The sequence below is a fragment of the Cyprinodon tularosa genome, unplaced genomic scaffold (assembly GCF_016077235.1).
Source record: "Cyprinodon tularosa strain WSP-4 unplaced genomic scaffold, ASM1607723v1 ctg124, whole genome shotgun sequence".
In the NCBI taxonomy this organism is placed as follows: domain Eukaryota; kingdom Metazoa; phylum Chordata; class Actinopteri; order Cyprinodontiformes; family Cyprinodontidae; genus Cyprinodon; species Cyprinodon tularosa.
The window spans coordinates 4,557,838-4,579,674 of record NW_024038048.1 but is presented as its reverse complement, the minus strand read 5'-3'; the positions used below and the strand labels follow the sequence as shown (position 1 = coordinate 4,579,674).

Here is a 21,837-nt window from a genome sequence, read left to right as displayed (position 1 = left end):
GACCATGAGGAATTGTGAGGTTGGGACCGACCGTCGTGGGCAAATCGCTCAGTGCGCAAACGCAAACACGGATTCTTCTTCATTCTCTCAGAGGAAAACACAGAAGCATGGTGGGGTGAAATGGAGTTCTTTCTGTAAAATTGACAGACCGTAGTAGCCACGTTTGCTCAGCCATGTCTTTGTCCAAATACATTGTCGCCTTTTCTTTTTAGGGCTTTCAGCACAAAATTGCACAAATTGCCAAGGCAGCGCGTTTCACTCTAGTGAGCTTCAAATTCCTCTTCTACTCATTTGGCTTCCGGATAGACGAGTCAGAGTAGCTCCATCTCACAGCGGTCCGACGTGGTTTTTAGACGTACAGTGTTAGCATGTAGATCGCATCAGAGCATCGTGCTGTACATAAGTCGTACAGTGTGCGCTATAGCTGCGAGCAATGATTGAAAAAATCAAACAGTGTATGCCCGGCTTTAAATGCAGATTGGACTCCCCTAATAACAAGGCTTGCTTGTGGTGAGTGGACCGCCTCAGTGAGAGATGATTGCTGGGAAGGGTTTGGTTAAAGGTGCTAATTGGTTTGAAACTGATAAAATAAGAAGGTCCCTCTGATGAAGAAGGAAAAGTTTTCAACCACAAAATATGAAGTTCAGTTGTTTTGCTTGTTAACGTTTTTGGGATTGGGTTTTTTACTCGAGCCGTGGGAGGGAGAGAAGGGCAGAGGTGGAGCCGGTGTTCTGTCTGTCTGTGCTACCCGACGCTATCTGGACGCGCTACCGTAGGAAAATCTAATATGGGTTTGGGGCGGAGCGGGATGTCAACGCTACCTGGTGTAGGTGTATCTGCTGTTCACTGACATCAAAAGTGATGGAGTCCATCTGCTGTCAGGAGTACTGGGCAGTGTAAAGAGTGGCCAATTCTACAATACCAGTGTTTGTACATTTAGATTGCTGTTCCGAGAGGTGGACGTTTTGGATCAGAATCAGACATACTTTAATAATCCCAGAGGGAAGTTGCAGTTTCAGTATATAGGAATTGGCTATGCTGTCCCTGAAGGTGCTGTAGAACCTCACAGCTGCTCTGCACAGGCCTTCAGGACTCTGGGGCTGAAAGTGTCTGGATGCGGGGACACATTGCAATTCAGTCTCTCCAGATGCCTCCTCACTTGACTTCTAGAGACAGACGGGTGGAAGGAAGAGGGAGCAGCAAATATCTTCTGATTTCATTGAAATCAGAAATGAACTCCTTAGCCATTTCAACATCTTAACTCCACTAAAGCTCCATATCACTCCTTCATAGTCCTCCTCCAGATATTTATATTATTATATTATTCATATTTCTATCCTTTGTCTCTGCTCTAGAAAAATCCCTTATTGTTAAGGCAATAGACTACTATTAATTATAGCAGAGAACAGTTCAATTATCCTGCAATTATCCTGCAAAGCAGTCTTTGTTTACATTTAAGACAAATTTCCTTTCGACAACAAGCCGACCTAATCTTATATCGAAAAATTTTATCTTCCATCAACAGTCTACTGAGATGGCATCACTGCACACCTTCAAATAGTATTATTAAAGAAAAACAAAATAAGCAAAATATAATCAGCCTCCATATAGATTTCCTACTGTATTAGATTTTATAAAGATGCTGCATCTAAATCCATTATGCATCAAGTTCACTGGAAATCATCCCAGAAACCTGATAGTCTCCAACAGACTCAAAGAATTTTTCCCTTTGACAAAATTTAAGGCATTTATCACTTCTCTTAGACGGGGGTTGGGAGAAAGTCAGTATCTCCATTCATTTGTGTTGATGGGGAGAGAAAAGGAGAAAACACATTTTTCACCAGCGTCTTTTTAATGCTGCCTAAGAGCCTTAAATGGGATCCTGCTTCAAACCATGTATGATATTTCTTCAGCTGCACACGGATTAAAGTAAACTATATTTTTCTCTTTTGACAGGCATGGGGTGAAGAGAGACGGTAAAACGCTTTCAGGTTTTACAAGTTAAAAAAAAAAAATCCATTTATTGAGACATCCTTTTAGGAAAAGCTCCATTACTGCTAAATGTCAGACAGCATTTGCTAATGCTATTAGCATTTTTGGGGCTAATTGCATTTGGTTGCATTTAGATTACAGTTTACATCTAGATGCCTCAATTTCCCATGCTGACTAAAAGGCATAAATTAGCACATTTCTTAGAGAATACAGTGGCACATAGAAATTAACATGCATTCATCATTTGTATGAATGACATATCCAGTTGGAGATTTCAGTCCTGAATTAGAAACATTCTTTTTTTCCCCAGGATGAACAAATGATAAAACACAAAATTTTAACTGGTTGCACAACTTTAGACTTCATTTCTAAATACATATATATCTATATATAGTTTCAGTGTGACATATTTATACACCCTCCCACTACAATTTGGCTAAATGTCTATCATAAATGTCCAATTTTTAAAAGAACCATAACGTTTTAGAAGCTTTTAGCAAGGTTTGAGTAATGGCAAGGCTGTTGAACGTATAAACACTTTACCAGACATCAAGCATGGTGACGGCAGCATGATGCTGTGCAACTATTTTGCTGGTGTAGTGCATTAAGTTGGGAAATAATAAAGAAATACCACCTGAACATTCCTCACCTTTGCCCAACATCGACAGGCAAATTTAATTTAATTAAATTTCCCTTTATTTGATCAGGGACAATAACAAAAGGAACATTAGTCTAAGAAAAGAAGAGATGTCATGTGCTAGTTTACAGCAAAAATGCTAATTTCCACCCGCAGGCCCTGCACAGGTTTATGGTATACTTACAAATATTAATATTATAAACAGAATAATACATGTAAACGTCACATCATAAAAGATAGATAAAGCTAAGTGGTCCAAAAGGATAACGACCCAAAATACACATTAGGATAATTTTCATTGATGATGTGTGAGTTCATTACACCCTAATATTACCTGCCGGTTGCGCGTCAGAAGTGATGTTTTACCCAGTAGTTTATCTAATTAGAACAGTTAGTCGGTCCGGCTATATACAGTTATCATCTTCATTCTGTACATGGCAAAGATTTGGGAATGAAATGAGAACGGTGTCCTTCAGCTAAGAACATAGTGCAATATTTTGATAAGGCTGGAGCCATAATAAAGCTGGAGCCGTATAAAAAGCTTCTCTACCAGTTTGTCAGGGCCCGGTTGGTATGCAGCTGCCTTCTGTAACCCTAAACAACTCCTCTGATCTGAGTAAGATTACAATTTCTATCAAAATCTGTAGTCATGTCTCGTGGTTATTTAATATATATACGTTATGAAGTGTTATTTAAAGAGTTAGTCCTGAGTGATCTCTTTTTAGAAAAACAAACCGGAGAGAGAAAGCTTCAATGTGTAGACACAGAGCTTTCTTTTAGCATACATTTCTAAACAAAGCACTGTGGAGAAAATAGTTGAACCTTTGTCTCAAATAAGGAATGTTGTGGGTGTAAATGACCATATAGAGTCATTCTGTGATGAGTTTGCATGTTCTCATGACACGTCTCTCTGGCTTCTCTGGTGTCCCCACAAAGTTTGAAAACACAACTTGAAGTTAACTGGTCTCACTAAATTTTGCTTAGTTATTTATGTTATGGCCGGCAACCAGTCCAAGATACACCCTCTGTTACCTATTGATTGCTGGAGATCGGTACCAGACCATACTTCCTAAGACGCCTGCAAAGATAAGCTGTTATATTATATACTATGTGTAATCTGTATCTATTAGTTGCTATAAAAACTTTTTTTTTCTTTATAGCTTATCAAGGAACATGCAAACAAAAATAAATGGTTAATAAGTTTATTTGAAATGTATGTATAAATGTGGACCTTTGTGGAGAGAAGAAAATCAAAACTGGAGCCTCAAACTAATGATATCACGTGGAAGAAATAAACAGTTCACATGCATAATAAAAACCCTCAGTTTTATAAAACCTACATCCTAACTGTGGATGCAAACCTTTGTCCAGCATCGCTGTCTAAAAGCGATCAGAATGAACATTTTCAGTTCATCTTTGGTGAAAATAAATTTGAGATTCCCTTCACATCTTGAGGAAACAGAAGAGTTTCAGATGAATTTCCCTTAATGAGGCTGTTAAAAATAAGTTTTGTTTTCATCATTTATCATCACGAAGATTCCTTCGCTGAATCTTTTTGTTGCTGATAAATCTGAGCTATTAAGCTTCTGCTTTTCCAAATTTAGCAGAAAACCAAACACAGCTAATATGTCCCACCTGAGGCCGTTTAGTTTTATACGATCAAAGATTATTGGAGAGATGTGTTGGGGTTTTTTCAGCAGACAGATAAATGATGATAAATTCTGAGGGAAACAGGTGTGCTGCTGCTGTTTTGCAGCTCCAATGTGAGCCAGTTTACCTCGACATAAAGAATGGGGAAGATGCCAATCTTGTCTCCCAGCATGCCTTCTGCCCAGTTCTCATCTACTCTTCTGATTACTGTCAGCACCTCGTCCTGGAAAGAAAGGAAATGAGTGATAGCATGCATACATACACACATGCATGCTGCGTACTGAGAGCGAACAGTGTTTGCAGCAACAATAGAAATTTCAGTTGCTTTTGAATCCCTGCAGCAAAGTCATTTGATCTGACTTTTACAAATACTTAAATATATAAGCGTTAATGCAACACACATGAAACCTTTATTGCAAGCTAGGTTAGGTCACGCATTAAAGCAGTGATAAAATAGTTTCATTTCAGATTTATTTTTCCTGTCATATATCTATTTGCATGGACCAATGGATATTTTATGCCAAACTATCTGTTTAGCTGTGACCTGTTTGGGTTCAATTATAAAATCCATTGGTTTTAGCAGTAGCTTATTATCTATATGTGTTAGACCCCTGTCTAAGGCCCAGTGTCCTGCAGCTTTTAGATGTATCTGTGCTTTACACACACCTGAATCCAATAATTAAGCCATCAGCAGGACTGCAGCAAGCTTGTCTGCTTTCCAATTAGGAAAAATCTACTAGCTCCAATTTCTTTACCTTTGGTGGGGTCAACTGTAAAAAACTATCTGGGTTGGAAAGGAACTGGTAAGGGACAGCCTTATGGACTTCATCATAGAATACACATGGATGGCACTAGTCAAAACAACAGCTTTCTAAAAAGAACTTCTTGAAACAAAAGTTATAAAACAGCTGAAGCTCTGCATTATACAGAGGCATACACATTAGATATATATATATATATATATATATATATATATATATATATATATATATATATATATATATATATATATATATATATATATATATATATATATATATATATATATATATATATATATATATATGCCCCAGAGTACATGTCAAAAAATTATATATTTTTGCCAAACTATGTGCCTATACATCCTGTCATGCAAAGGATTGTGGGGGATTGTGGCAGATAAGAACGTTAGTTCTATATACTAAAGAAACTACTGAAAGAAAGCATCCTGCTCCCTCTTCCTTCCCTCTTTCCCTACCACTAGCATTATTTGGACAGCACTTATCATGGCGACCACTGAAGCACTTCTGCTTTGGCTTATTAAGAGTCCTTACAGTTTTTCTGAGTTGGATGGAGACCTTGTCTCCATACTGAAGAGTAAATTGAGCCATTTGATTCAGATGTGCTGAACAGGAGACACATGTTAAAGTTGCAGGACACTCAACTTTAAAATTTGTAGGACATTCGAGGAGTTTTAAAGTATCAAAAAGACAGTTGGGGCAATAAAAAGTGGAAGAAGGAACACAAAGGAGGAAAGGGTGATAAAAAGGTTAAGATTTGGACACTCAGGACTGAATAGCTCACTATTTAAGATGAAAAAACATACTGGAAAATTGGACCGTTGTGAGGAAAATAAAACAATAGAATGTGATATATTAGATCGTCAAAACTATCAAATGGAAGGAAATTATATGAGGAAAGAATTTGAGAAAATCAAGGAAACGTTTAATATAATAGATATATCGCAAAGAAATTTAGGAAGCAGACAGATACATATTTTTTATAAGATTTTTAAAGAGTACGGAATTGTTTAATAGAATTATATTATATTTTGGGTAATTTAAAGATTAAGTCATTCAGAATCATTCACTTCCCACACATGAATCATTGGCGGTAATGTTCAACTAAAGTTTTTTGCCAAATGCAAAAAACACAAGAAGAAGAATAAGAAGAAGAAATTCGAGGACTAGGGTTTGAAAACCCTTGTGTGATATGCAATTAAAATAAAATACTAGAGAAGAACCCTGCACAGTCTAAAAAAGAGGATTTTAGGGCTGCTTAGAGCAACGGTCCTCAACCCCTTTCCTGCAAATCGTGTCTCATTTGCGCAAAACATCTAACTTATATAAAGGGATGATTAACAGGCTCCTGCAGCAGTGGATGGCTGCTGAGGAGCTCATGGAGTCATTTGAAGCAGGTGTTCAGCAACAGAGATACATCTAAAACATACAGAGTAGTGATAGTTGAGGACTAGGATTGAGAACCACTGTTTTAGAGGATAAAGATAGGAAATGTTCAAGATGGAGACAGGTCTGTGGTCTAGGTCTGTATTATGGTGTGGAATGTGTGCACCAACTTTGGAGCAATGGTTTGCTTCGGATCATCGACACATTGTCCAAGTGAAGATCGGCTTAAGGTCAGAAAGTGATTGCTAGACACACTTCATGATTTTCTGGTGGAGTGCAGCATTTATAGTTCAATCAGTTCCAGGAAATTGTTCAGAGCCTGAAGCAGCTCCAGACCTTCACGCTACACAGACAATGTTTGACTGTTGGTTTACTGCTCTTTTCCTAAAATGCTCTTAATGGTTTGCAACAAACCTAAAGAGTTTCATAACTTCTAAAGTTTTTTTTTTTCTAGTCGATCCACAAAACGTTTTTCAAAGTCTTAACTATCATCAAAAGATTTTTGGATAGTTTGTTTTTGCACAGGAGTTACTCTTGTCCAGGAAATTTTTCATAAATGCATTTTTTCTCTCTATCTTTTTCTCTATTTGTTGAGTCGTAAATGCTAACTTTAACAGTGAAAATTGAGGCCTGCACGTGTTTAGATGTTCTGGGTTTTTCCCCTGAGCTTTCCAACAAGGCCGGAAAACTCCAGAGAAGGTTTACCTCTACTCCATGTTTTCCCAATTTCATACAAATGACGGATTCACTGGAGACCCAAAGGCTTGCAAATAGCTCTGAGATGCTTTTCACATCGCTTGTCTATTCTTGTATTTCTAAGTGTCTTTTAGATATTTCTCTATTAATACTGTCCGATAGGTTCTAATTGTGCGACTGCTTTACTCAACAGCTCTCTAAGAAATAAATTAAAACCTAAAATATGTTTGATCGCCTATTCATGATAAAAAATGTAAGAAATTACTTTAAAAATAGAGAAAATTGTTTTATCTTTTAAAAACTTTTGAGTTTTCTTGAGTTATCTTTACATAATATCTACTCCACGATTTTAATTATGGAGATGTGACAAAAGACTGAAAAAAATCCTTAATCATTGTGCAGAAACCAGGGAACATTTTAAACTAGAATCCCATTTGATCTGTTTTTTTCTTCTCTTTAAAACCAGTTGAAATAGGAAAAGAAATACATTCATAAATTCATAACACAAATCAACACCCCAGTCAGCTTTGGTAATGACACCTATTGTTTATATTAAACTGTGATATCAATTACTTCCATTGCACATCACCAGTAAGGTTTGGATCATCTTTCCTTATGTCTACTTCATTTCAGGAATGGATTAGCTCCTTTGTTTCCAAAACACGCCCACAATGAGCTGCTTCTCTCCAAACGTTAGGGGCCCTGGTTAGGCCATTACAGGATGGCAGTGATAATGCTGTTAAATGGCTGTATATTAGTCATTCTGAGTAATTACCTCTCACACTGAGAAAACAATATCACACTCAATGGTTCTGCATGACAACACAAATATAGCACACCATGTGTCTTAGTGTGCGATTATGGGCTTAATGTAATATTCAGTCATAAACTTGTTGATTAGCTTAAACCTAAAATGAGAAATAGTGTGAACTATTGATGGCTCATTGTTATCACTTCATCTGGGTATGAATTGTCTCAATTTGACTGCTCATGAGTCAATATAAGCTATAATTTATTAACCTGCGTATTTGATGTCTGCAGAAAACAGCAAACATAGAGCTTTTTTCAGAATGGAAACAAACTGAGAAGCTATGAAGAGCAAAGCAGCATTGAGAACACAAGTTACACTTTTTATACAACCTTATGTTATCTCATTATCTACAGGCTGAATATCTTTTACCAGACATTTTCTTTATGCCTTAATTATTATTTAATTACTATATGCCATTGTCGTTTTTTTAATCACTGTGGAGAGATTTGATTGAACAGTCAAATTTCACGAAATAAATTCCATATTGTAATGAAAAAAAATTGAAGCAATAGCAGAAATGAAGCTTTCAATCTTTTTGTTACGTGGCTTTTTTTTCTTTGATGCAGATCACTGAATGAAAAATATGTGTTTTGTAACTTCAATCTAAAGCAGAAATAATAAATATTTTATAGGAAGCTTAATAATGCAGTAAATTTTATGTAATAAGGCATTACAAGGAAGAAGTGGAAAATGTCTAACTCTCTGCAAAAATGTGCAAATAGACACCATCATTTAAACATTTCAATAGAATTAAACTTTTTCCAGTAAAAATAATGAATAAAATCAGAAAGGCAGCCAAACTGCTGATGAAATAATATGAAATAATTCTGTGTTTATCTGTGTAAGAAATTTTATTCTAATCTTTTTCATTTTTGGGGCTGAGATGTTCAATTTTAGATAGTCAAAACAGTTTTTAAATTATACATTATACAATTTTGGAGGACTGCAAAAGAAAACAGGTTGATTGCAACAATGTTCTAATCTAATAAATAGAAATACAAATCTAACTTTGGACCAAACAGGATATTTATCAGTTTTTTTGTTTCATTGTGGTGCCGATACGTGTTTTCTGGCATGCAAATCAAAATGATCTGCATGTAAGCATGTAAGGAATCAGCTGCCAGAATCTCCTTCCAAAAACATTAGAGTCTGTCTTAAAATTAGCTGCAGCCAAATCCTGTTGGAGCGTGGTGAGGATCCACACATCAAACATTTCACTGCAAACCCATCAATTAAAAAGTCTATATAACAGTAGAAAAAATGTATTTTTGCTTGTTTTAACATCCTAAAAAGCTAATTTTTATAATTGAGCAGCCAGAATGAGTTATATTATGAAAGCATAATACAGCATTTAATGAGAGCATTAAACAAAGCTGCAGTCATGAGGCATTTATTGAACTTCTTTTCCTGTTAGAATTACACCACAAATCACACAGGATACAAAGCAAACTTGTGGAGGAAAGTCCTCGAGTCAGAAAAAAAAAAAACTAGATGGGATGAATTTTTCTAAACTAAATTAAATATAATTTTCTAACCCACATACATGTGTGGATGGATGGAGTTTCAAAATCAACCAAAACAATCCCATTTGACTTAAAAAAAAAAGGTTTAGTTTCTAGATGTGCAAAGCTGAAGGACACATAATGCAAACCGGTTAAAACTGTAACTGAAAACAACACTTTAAACTTTTGTTTGTTAAAAAAATGAAGTAAACTAAAGCATATTTTTTAGTGTAACAAAATGGAAGAAAGTTAAATCTAAATAAATAAGTCTAAACTGGTCAGTGAGGTCTTCAACACTTTAATTATCTTCATGGTAAAGATGATTTTTTGAGCATGAAGTAAAGTTTGTTTTACAGTAAAAAGCCTCTGAAACACACAACCAGAGCTAAAAAAACATGATAAAAACATTTATCAAACAAACAATGTTTCCAGCATGGTTGAATTTAGAACCTTGATGTGTTTTCTCCTATAATCTTACACATCAATCCCTAAACCATTCCCTTTGATTAACCAATATAAGCCACACATGTTAATATGGCTGATTGATGAAATAACATTTTCCTTCGGGTGTTCAGTGTGTGTGTGTTACCTTGCTAAAGGCCAGGCAGTCTTTATCCTGGTCTTTGTCTTTGACCTCAAAGTCGTACAAAGCTTTACCCTGGGGTGGAGTTTGACTCAGGGGACGCAGCAGCTGGATGTAACTAGCCGGCAAGAAGCCATGGCAACCGTTGAGCTCCCCGTGGTACCAGTTGTCATCCACCTTGCGCCGCAGGATGATAATATCACCCTTGGAAAACTGTAAGTCACCTGGTTCCTTGCCCTCGTACGAGTAGAGTGCTTTACCACAAGGCAGTGCTGGAATGTTCTGTAAAACACACATAGAGAAATAGATGTACATGTGGATGAAATACATTATGGTTTCTTTAATTCTACTGGAATCAGCAAGTGTTCCTCTTGTGTGCATATGTGTTTATAAATATCAGCAGCAGCAGGTATTTTTGAGAACAGAAGAAAACATGTCACTGCAAATCCATTTCAGTATTTTTAGCTCCTTTTTACCACAAAGTGGGAATCATTGACATTAAGAGACCTTTTAGAGTCACTTTGATATAAAATGAATGACTGTAGAGAGATTATAGATTTAATCTGCGCTGAAGACGGTGTCTGAACAGAAAAAGTTTAAGCCTAAAGATAAACCTCATGAAGCAGCAAAGAAAAGGGAAGATCAGGAGGACGGAAACAACAAACAGGAGAGAGAAAAGCAGTATTTGTGTGAACCCCTTGGGGCGGTAGACGAGCAAAATATGTTTAGGTAAAATCCACAGTAAACTAAACGGTTCCTGAAACAGAATCTAAACTCTAAAGTCCTCATTGTGATTGTTTGTGTTTGCACATGCACAATGAGCAGTGGTTCCATGCACAAATCTGCCCCAAACTGGCAGATTTGTGCATGCAGGATTCCAAGATTGCTGGTTTCATTGCCCCTTAATGTACACTCAGAAATATTCGACACAAACTTTAAGATTTATGTAAAGTTATTATATAACAAATTCCCATTTAGTTTCTTTACATAATTTAAACTAAAAACTAATAAATAAAACTTACATGATTCATTAGGCTCCAGCAGTCTATGGGTGACCATAGGCAGTGAACACCCTGGACACGTTGCCAGTCTGCTGCAGGGCTTATTTATTTAAAATAATAAAGCATACCTACTCAAAATAAACACTAATGAGTGTATTTATTTTACATAAATACAGTTGTTTAAATTTCACGTATGTAACCTGATTATTACAAAATCTAAACAAATAAACTTTATGTATTGGAAATAAATACACTAATTAGTATTCATTTTGAGTAAGTGTACTTTATTAATCCTAAATATATAATATTTATGTATTTTAAATAAATAATCTATTTTAAATTAATGAACATGCGTCATGTAAGGTTTGTTCAATATATTTTAATTAAAATAATCTAAAAAAGTAAATGAGAATTTGTTACGTAAGAAAGTTACATAAAGTGAATCTTAAAATCTGGATAAAATATTCTTGTGAGTGTAGACAGGACCCTGTGTCTCACCAAGAAATATTTTGGATAGACCCAAACCTGGCTTCTTGTGAACAGGGGCCTTAATGAGGTGAGTGTTTCTGTCACATTGTTGGGACAGGATTAGATACCCATCACTATGAATTAATAACCAACACAACAGGATGTATTACTGCCCTTTCTGAAGATTTGTTTTTTTACTTCCTACATTTTATAAGTAAATCAGCTCATCTAATTTATATGCAAGTACAGTAATAGACACAAAGCAAGTACACTCAATGGTAAGGTTTTACCTTATAAAACATTGACTCTTTGTTTTCGTAAAAATTCAAAAAATATCCACTGGACTTGGTTTTCAAGATTTGAAGACGTTTCGCCACCTCTTCAGGAAGCTTTGCAGTGGATATTTTTTGAATTTTTACAGAATGACTATGACCTGGATGACTGAGAAACTTCATCAGCACATTGACTCTTTACCAGATTGTTAAATTATTTAAGCAACTATAAGTAGACCAAAGATTTACCATGACATATTTCATTAAACAAAGTTGGAGCCAAACTAAATATTAGGAAAATTGTACAATATAATTGTAAAATACATATAATAAATGACATGATAAAAAATTACATTGATGCAACTGTTAGAATTATTGTATTTCAGGTAAAATTTTCCCAAGAAAAACATGATTGATTAAAAATTAGACTTTTTAAATATTCTTCCTTTGTAGTTTGACCACAGTGTTCAACTTGCAAAGGGATCTTTTTTTTTTTTTTTTTTTTTACTGTTTCTGTCTATCATAGTTATTAATTAAAAGCCCCAGGTGACAGGTGTGCCTTTGACATAAAAGTGTTGCTTAAAGCGGTGCTGAGCTTATTTTGAGAGCTTTGCAGATAATTAAAAGCTTTGATGTCTGTCATTAGTGTCACTGTGTTGACATCATGAGTGGTAACTACCTCTCACAAGGCTCAGTCTTTAAACTTCAGGCTGCAAAGTGGTTTATTAGATATGAGGTACTGGTTATTTGTGCTTAGAAAAGCACTGAAAACAATGAAAGAACTTAGCATTTGTTGCTCCCTTTTTAATACAAAAGGAGCAGATTAGATTTAGATTTTGACAAACTTTATTGTCAATTTGTACACACAGAGTGTATACAAAACAAAGTTTCGTTTAGTACAGCTCTCATGACATTTCCATTTCCTAAAGTGCAGCAGTGATCAAATGTAAACATTGGGTGAAAAAAACACATGGTGTAAAAAGAAACGCGTTCATATGGTCAGTTTGATGCAGAGACCGTGACATAATTTAGTTTTTTTTTTCAAAATTCAGCTTTTTTTCCCATTTTTTCCCCCTGAAAAATTAAGATGAAGACCTCCCCGGTGGGCATTGCATCCAAAAAATTATCCACCACCTACAAAAAAAAAAAAAATATATATATATATATATAAAAAAGCCAGGTAGCAAACTGTTTTAGAGGAAACTGAAAAACAGTGGCAGAGGCAATATGTTTTAAAGTGTTGGCTCACGAGACTAATTTGTTGAGGCAGGATAGTTGGATATTCCCCCTCAGCAGCAGGTGAGATATGACTGGTTATTAAAATGTTTGCCAGGTAATTGCTACTTCTACCTTGGGTCAAACATAGTAATTTTGAAAATGCCAAGGCTTGGTGAAGCATGACTCCCTGGAGTTTCATCAAAATGGGGTCTGCTGTGTGTCACCTATCATATGTCCTGGACTGACAGGCACCGCTCCATTTAACCCCACCCCTACAGATACAGTATCTGACCGTAAAAAGAAAAAAACGGTCTGAATGTTGCGGTGAATTTGAGTTGAAATTATGCTTTAAAGTATCATATGAGCACTGATGGAACAGAGAAAATATCCTTTTTCACATCTTCAGCCCATCTGGAAAGAAACTTCACACAAAGCAATTTATTTATCTATTTTAAAGAGAGAGAGAGAGAAAAAAAGATCCTGTTTTATCAAACCGGCAACAGCATTTTAAAACCCGTAATCATCAGGTTTATGTATTTAGAATTAATAATAGTTTATTGTTTGAATTGTATAAAGATGATTATTATGCAACTCAAACAAATAAAATTGATCTATTTGAAATAAATACACTAATTCGTATTGATTTTGAGTTAGTGTACTTAATTCAATCTAAATCCTTTAACCTGACAGTTATATATTCTAGATAAATAAGCTAAGTTGAATAATAAATATAAGGTTTATACAATACGCTTTTGTACAGTCATCTAAAAAAGTATGGGAATTAATTATGTAGCCAAATTATATAATCCTCAAATTTGGGTGAAACATTGTGAGTATAAATGATTGTCTGTTCTGGGTGCCTCTGTGAATTTAGAAATTAATGGAAAAAAAATAAGTTTTGAGAATTAAATTTGAAGCTACAGATGCAGAATTGCAAGAGAGTACTTTAATATTATGTGAAACTTTATAAATTTCAGAATAATAATTTGATTTATCACTGGATAAAAGAAGAATTCCACCTATATTAGCACATCTAAAATCAGCAAAGGAGAAAATATATTTCTAACTATGTGTTGTTTTTAGTTACACATCTGTCAGATACCGGCCTTCCCTGAGATTGGCAGTATTTATGTCTGCATCTGATCTTGAGGATCAAACAGCAGATTTTCCCCACCGATAGTGAGATCTAGCTCTGTTGAGGCTAGAATACGGCAGCAGCAGCCGTCACACAAATGTTGTTTGCTTCCTGGCTGATGGAAAATAACTGGTAAGCATTAGAAACGGGCAGCTAAGGATGTAAGCCTGCTTCGGTGTACATCTGAGCACAATCATGGCATCCTTGCAGGGAAAAAAACGGATTGAGTTTGAGTGACAATCCTGCATCATTGTATCCGTTGGACGTATGTGACAAACAAAGGAGGGGAATCATGACAAAAGCAATAAATCATTGAGAAACAAAGCAATGTTTGGGTTCACCAGTTATTTAGGATGCTGCATCAAGAAATGTAGACACACATACTTTCTATATATGATTCTTCATAACAGAAGCATTTTTTTATTCCACAGCTGAGATAAAGGCTATTATCTCTACAGAAACAGCAACATGCTGAATCCCATCACAATATACCTCACTAAGCACAAACATCCTGAATAAAAGGACAAGGCTCAGCACAGACGTTACACCTGACCTGTTCTTATAGAAAGATGGTTTATCTTAAATAAGATCCAGGTTAAAAAAAAACAGCAGAGTTAAACAAAACGAAAAACAATTTATCTTCTTGCAGAGAGGGAGAACACAACACAAACACCCCCCCTCTGCATCCTCCTTTTATAAACATATAGGTTAGAACTCTCCTGATGCTGCACTGAAGAGAACAGCCTGAGGTTTCAATTTCTGAATGAGATCAGCGTTGACGCAACGAGAAGAAACTGAGTCACAAACATTGAAAAAAAAACACGGTATTATATTGCTTTTGATGTTCCCACAACTAACTGTAATGTGTGTGTCACATGGGACCTGCAGACTGCATCAAATCTGCACATTTCTGTTATTCACTTAAGGACATATCCTTCTCCGTATTCCTCCCCCCCTGCTTCAAATTCCATCCTTTGGATTTCTGGCTGTCAAAAACATCGGAGTGTCTGGAGCCATTCTTGGCTGATAAGCTTTGTAGCTTCAATGCCAACCCGTCCCACAAGTTCACACTGGATTAATGTAAGGGCCCTATAGAAACACTTCAAGTTTCTTTTTGAAAAAAGGGACATTTCTGTAGTAGACATCTTTTTGTGCACGTCTGCTTTCATGTTGTGACAAGAAAGAGCTGTTCCAGAGCTGTGAGCAGGCGCTGCTCCATCTGTGCCTACGCAGGATGCATTTAGGTACATTAGAGCCATGACACTTGTGTTTGGAAAAAGCAGTGACAAGCATACACAATAAACTGAACATTACACAAGGTAAACGCCATGGTATAGGGGAATAGGAATAGACAAACAAAAATGTGAGAATACCGGGATTATTAGTAGGGGATGTTTATATTCTTTTGGGTCCTTGTGGAAAAATTACGTATTAAGTTAGATATTTGATGGTTAAAGTAGCTGTCATTATATTTAAGTTTTAAATGTTAATCAACCTTTAAAGTATTCTTAATAAAGTAATCATAATTAATGTACAAATATAGAATATGTTATTTCTAAGACAAAAACCATGTTTCCTTCGGACTAAAAACACTGGGATGTTTTATCCCAGGTATAAAAAAGTACCCTTTATCAACGTGAAGTTGTGAAACAAAAATAAATGACGTTATATTTAAATTGAAATGTAAATGCTGTTAATAATGCAACACTGGAGGTTGTTTTAAAATGGTTATATTGTTATTCTGATTAAAATGAAATATGTGAATGTATAATATTGTCCAGAAAGCAACATAAAACGGAGGTTTAACTATTCTGAATATTCTGGTTAATGGGTCAAATATAGGACAGAATATAATAGAATAAGTAGGGAACTCAAGGGGTACCAGCAGCACAGTAAAGTGATAACTGAGGCATCTGCATACCCACAAGTGTAAAAAAAAAAAAAAAAAAAGATTATATATATATATATATATATATATATATATATATATATATATATATATATATATATATATATATATATATATATATATATATATATATATATATATATATAGTGAAAAGAGAAACTAGAGACAGGGGGCTCAGAGAAGAGCTGGACAAGACCTTGAAGGTCAAGGAATCAGTGGTACATAAAACACAAATGCGACACTGGGAAACAATTAACTTTATTGTACATAAGCAATGACATGCAATTACTGAGAAAAACATATTTAATACATCTTTTTTTCTATGTAATAAATTTGCCGTAACCAACGGCCAAAAGTCACTATGAATGCCTCAATACCTCAGCTCTACCAGGGTGTGTTGAAAACAGCACTAGAGGGACTTTGTTACTGGGTAAAGAAAGAAAAAAGGTTAAATTGGTAAAATTTAGGTCAGAGATGGTTTAAGCCGGGCATACACTGTGCAATTTTTTTTAATTGTTGCAAGCAGCTATAGATCACACTGTACGACGAAACCACAGGGTTTTGTCGTACAGTGTGAGCAGACAGCTCACGATGTACAGTATGTGCAACACAACGCTCTGAGGCAATCAACATGCTCACACTGTACGTCTAAAAACCACGTCGGACTCAGCTCTGCAGTGAGATGGAGCTACTCTGACTCGTCTATCCGGAAGCAAAGCGAGTAGAAGAGGAATATGAATCTCACTAGAGTGAACCACGCTGCCTTGGCATTTTCTGCAATTTTGTGCTGAAAGCCCCAAAAAGAAAAGGTGACGAAGTATTTGGACAAAGACATGGCTGATCAAACATGGCTACTACAGTCTGTCAATTTTACAGAAAGAAGTCCATTTCCCTCGCACCCCCACCATGCTTCTGTGTTTACATCTGTGAGGAAAAAAAGAAAAAGAACCCTTGTTTGCGCATGCCCACTGAGCGATTTGCCCATGGCGGTGACCTCACAATACCTGATCTGGAGGTGGTCGTGAGAGGCTGATCGCCCCTCTTTACCCACTGTACACAACATGACGCATGAAGCACTTTCAGCCCGATTGGAAAAATTCTCGCACGACAGGAAAGTTGCCACGGAATGGGGAAAAAAAACGCAGTGTAAGCCCAGCTTTAGAGATGTAAAGATCTATCTAAATAAATCTGCTATGACATACTGTGAAATATGCAGTTCATTAAGCACACGTGACATTGAAATATACATACTGACAGGAAAGTATGCTAAGTTCAGCAAACAGACTCTGTTTTAATGCTTTTGAGCTAAAACTTTATGGGTTATAAAATATAATGGCTGCATTTAGAAAATTAGGTCTTTTGGAATCTCAAGAGTAGAAATTTTTAGGATACCAGCCCGAGGTCTGTGGTTTCAGTCAAACTAAAATCAACTATGCTGATTGCTAATTAAGGATTTAAAAAAACTGACAAACTTGTTATTCCAAATCAGTTTATCTCTTTTAAAATCATATCAAAATACCTTTTAATGGGCCCTGTCTCTCAGGATCTGCACACAGATCTTCTTTTGCTTGAAACAAAAAGCTAGATTGCCTCTCCACTGTTTTTAAACACCAAAACCACACTTGTATTCTTTGACAATAACATAATTCAAAAAAGGGATTCAGAGTGGAAGGATTTAGAAACATAAGCAGTATGACTCATTGGTGGTGTCTTTATTTAAGCAGGAATGCATATAAGCATGAACATTTGCACCGTACAGTGATGTAAAAAAAGAACAGTAGAGTTCATCAGTACCTGAATCACCTTCCTCTTTCTCACCCTGCATGTGTCCTGCAAGTATTTACCCTTTCTTGCATGTTCTTGGCAGCGTTCTATGTTTTTAAATGCATTTATAACTTTTTTTCCTCTTTATTGCTTCTCTTTCCCAACATCCTTTTGCTACTTTTATGCTTTTCTGTTCTGTTTTTATTTTTTGCTCCCCTAAGCTAACAAAGTGCGGAGGTAAAGGCTCCTTGAGGGTCTCATCAGGGAACTGCTCTTTTTGTTGCTCGGTGCAGCGAGAAAAAGAGGTTTCCGCGCTCTCTCTCTGCTGAGGGGATCATCCAAAACTAGAGGAAGGCAGCTGGGTTTTTCCTCACAGAGCCTAAGGCAGAAGAGTTACGCTACAAGTATTAGCTCTATATTTTAAATCAGGCTGCAAAAATCCCACCTGAGTTTAAAGAATAGATTGATTGTTGAGCATTCTGTGAATCCATGCAACGTTGTTTATGTTGCAGGATCGGCTGCGCTGTGTGATTAGTTTTTAAAGTTATTTATTGAACAAAATAAACCTCTGAGGTCTTCTTCAGCTCAGGGTGATGCAGAGCTTTTTTTCACCTCCTTAGCCCTCAGCTGCCTTTGAACATTTTACTTCTGCTGCTTTCAAGGACATTGTGCATCGTATGCGGTCTTTGAATTCACCTTTAGAAAGTGTTCTCTCTCCACTTCTGAGGAAGTTTTTCAAACTCTTGGTCCAATTTTTCATTTTGGTTTCTCTTTTCAGGCTGTGCTCCAGATGCAGTTAAAGACTCCAGTGGAGCCTTTCACACAAATGAAAAGACTTTACTAAACAGTTCTTCCAAAATGACCAATTACAAAAGTGCCTTTCCTGTCAAAAACTTATTTTTTGGTTAACATCTAGATATTCTCCACAGTCGTCATCTGTAAAACAACAAAAAAATCTGGTCAGGTTTTAAATCACAACATAGTACTGAAAAGGCCCTTTTATGATCATTTTTAATACTCAGATATTTTATTAATTATTCTAAAAATTTAGTATTTGGATAAAAAAAACAACTAGCAGTAAACAATAATAAAACGTTCACTACCAACAGTTTTATTGTATTTAAATGCAGATGCATCAGCTAATCAGCCAGAGGTCAGAGTCTGTCCTGATGGGGGAGCAGAAGTTTAAAGGCTACAATATCTGACGTTTTTTTTATGAAATAAAATTGATCAAAACTAATAGCTTTTGCATTTGTTTTCATCCTGCCTCCTGACAAAGATAAAAACAAACAAAAAGAACCAGAAGTAACCAGTTTGACCTGATGGAGAACTAGAATCACAGCATAGAGGCCGGATAAATGCATCTTTAGTTGAATGAATGAATGAATTAACTTTATTTCAGACAAACCAGTAAAATAAATACGAATTTAAGGACTAAATATTATAATAAGGTCATATATATAATTATTATAGGTATCATTTAGTGCTCATTTCTTTTGTCTATGTTTTATGTGCAGATAATAAACAAAAAAATAAGTGAAAATGTTTTAATTTTGTTAAAGAGCTTATAAAAATCAGCTTCAGATGAACATTGAAGGGCAAATAAACCCCGATATTCATTCTTCAAGTCACAAAAGGAAAATCTGGGGTAAAAATAAGATTACAAATGAAAAAGGAAGCTAGAAGCTAAAAATTACCTGTTCTTATTCATAACCTGCATCTCTGTGCCAATTTTCTTCTTTTATTAAAAAAGAAACATGTTAAGGACCAAAGCAGGTTGTGTGAGAAGCGAGCGGACTTTAAAAAAATATAGATATTTTTTAGCTCTTTTCCAGCTACACTGCCACTATTGTCTGAGAAAAATAAAATCATTTCTGAGCTCGTCACTCATTTCATGTGTGAACAGAGCAGAACGGCATGATGTTAAAACCCAAGACAGGATTCCTGGATCTCAGGCCTAACACCCCTTAGGTGTGAAAAGAGATTTTATTTTTCCTCCACAGCATTAGCATTAGTCAAAGCTCTCACACACAAACACTTCTTCTATCCATTACATAAATCAACAAACGGTAATTACTGCACCATAGGGGTAGGAGAGTGTTGTCAGTGTGAGAGCTGCCCTTAGGGACACAATAGAAAGCCAAGTGTCCCTCCATCATCAACTGCTGAGAGGCTCATCTGTCTCGTCTCTCAGTTTGTCCACAGCAGCCATAAGGTACTGGGAGGTGACTGGTCCATCATGGGACCAACTGTCTCATTCAGCCAAATCCCAGAGGGACACACAGACATACATATTTGCATAGTGGCTCAACAAAACTGCCTGATGGTTTAATAGATTTGCTTCTCATCTTTGGAATCAAATCAATTAACTTAATTTCTTCTTTTTCTATAAATCAATACAAAAATCAAATGTAATTAATTGGAGGAAGGCAACGTTTCTTTTTATAGGTTTTTTTCTAGACCATGAAGAACAAAGGCACAATGTTTTAAGTCCTGCGCATTAGGACTCCAAAGATTTGAGAACATAAAAATGGGATTTTTGGAAAGCTGGAAGCAGATAATGTTTTTTTTTTTTAAAGAAAATACAAAAACCTGACAGCCTGTGCCAAATGATGGAGTATTTGGATACTAAAAAGTCCTATCCTTTCCTGGACAGCAAACGCACCGTCTACTAGCTGTCAGGTCACGTTTACAGTAACTTTCTTTGGTTTGTAATTATTTATGGGAAGAAAACAAATGTTTTTCCCCTTAGTATCTGTGAGGTGTTTAAAATCCTGTTTGTTGATTTTTTGACCGCTTCAGCGGATATATAAACTTTAACTGCTGCTTATCTTTTTGCCATTTTTACTTTTTCAGTTTTGCTCGTTTCATACAAACTTTTTAAGCATAAAAAGGAACAAACTGTAAAATTAGCAACAGATTCCTAAAATAAGACACTAATGGCAGCTTGAAATTTTGTCCCCTAGAAAAATTTGTATTTATAATATAGTACAGACTTGTTTTCTTGATACGTATGTTCCTGACAACTCGGTGAGAACAGGAGTAAGCTGATGGTACAGATCTTGCTAGCGGTACTGATCGGGTATTGACACAAAGAAGTCTACTCTGATGCATGATCTGTAAAAAGGAAGGAGAGAGAACAACTTTGGGGGATTTTGTCTGTTCTCGGTCTTGTGTTTTTGTTTATTGGAACAGTGCTGTAGCTGAGGCTTATGACGTTTCACGACCACATGAGAACGCATAAGCATGCATATTGAGAAACGACCAATCATTGGGTTATTTTTAGCAAAAATCAACATTTCCCTGATAATCCTCCACAGCATTAGCATGAATCTAAAATCAGTATCAGCAGTTTAAGGCTTGATAAATGAGATACGGATCTAAAAGAGCCACAAAGTTCTAAACAGTGCCTCTTTATTTTTTTTCTTTATTTCTGCAGACTGGTATCAAAAAGGGTTTATTAGATAGCAGGTCACACTTTGCTATATTTCAGCATTTCATTATTAGTCTATTTTTTTTCAGGTGAGCACTATTAGTACTGCTATGCATCTGAAAAATGCTACAGGCAGGAAACTCAGCTGAATAGACTGCTTAAGCCTTTGTATTATTTATATAATTAAATTAATTCAGCTCTGTATAAAATCAGCAGGGAGGCAATTGCTCTGCTTCAACAGTAGAATGCAACACACGCTCCTCTTGTCCTTCAAACGATTTCATGTATCTGATTTATGCAAATATTATGAGAAAAGGTCAGGAAACACACCGAAACTTGACAGTGCATAAAGATTAAATTGATTGACTTTAAAAGTCATTGGAGTTATTATGTTCATTTGTTTCCTATTAGTTCAGAGCAAATATATAAAAAAAGAAAAGAAAATCAGGCTTACCTGTTTGTGTCTTATTTAAAGACACTTTGGATCATTTAGGATGGAATATAAAACACATGAAATGTTTTTTTTTTTTTTATTCAACAAAAGGGAGGAAATAAACAAAAGTGAAGCCGTGCCATATGCGGGAGGCAAAACAATATAAAA

The 21,837-nt window shown here is 35.8% G+C and overlaps 1 protein-coding gene across 1 annotated transcript in view; it reads right to left on the bottom strand.

The window, feature by feature from the left end:
• LOC119777509 (E3 ubiquitin-protein ligase SH3RF3-like) overlaps nt 1–21,837 on the bottom strand; it is a 132,983-nt gene that overhangs the window by 13,166 nt on the left and 97,980 nt on the right. The window contains exons 2-3 of the mRNA XM_038276416.1: nt 10,043–10,318; nt 4,407–4,502 (exon numbers count right to left, since the gene is read on the bottom strand). Of these exons, the coding sequence (XP_038132344.1) occupies nt 4,407–4,502; nt 10,043–10,318 (372 nt within the window). The remainder of the gene's footprint in view (nt 1–4,406; nt 4,503–10,042; nt 10,319–21,837) is intronic.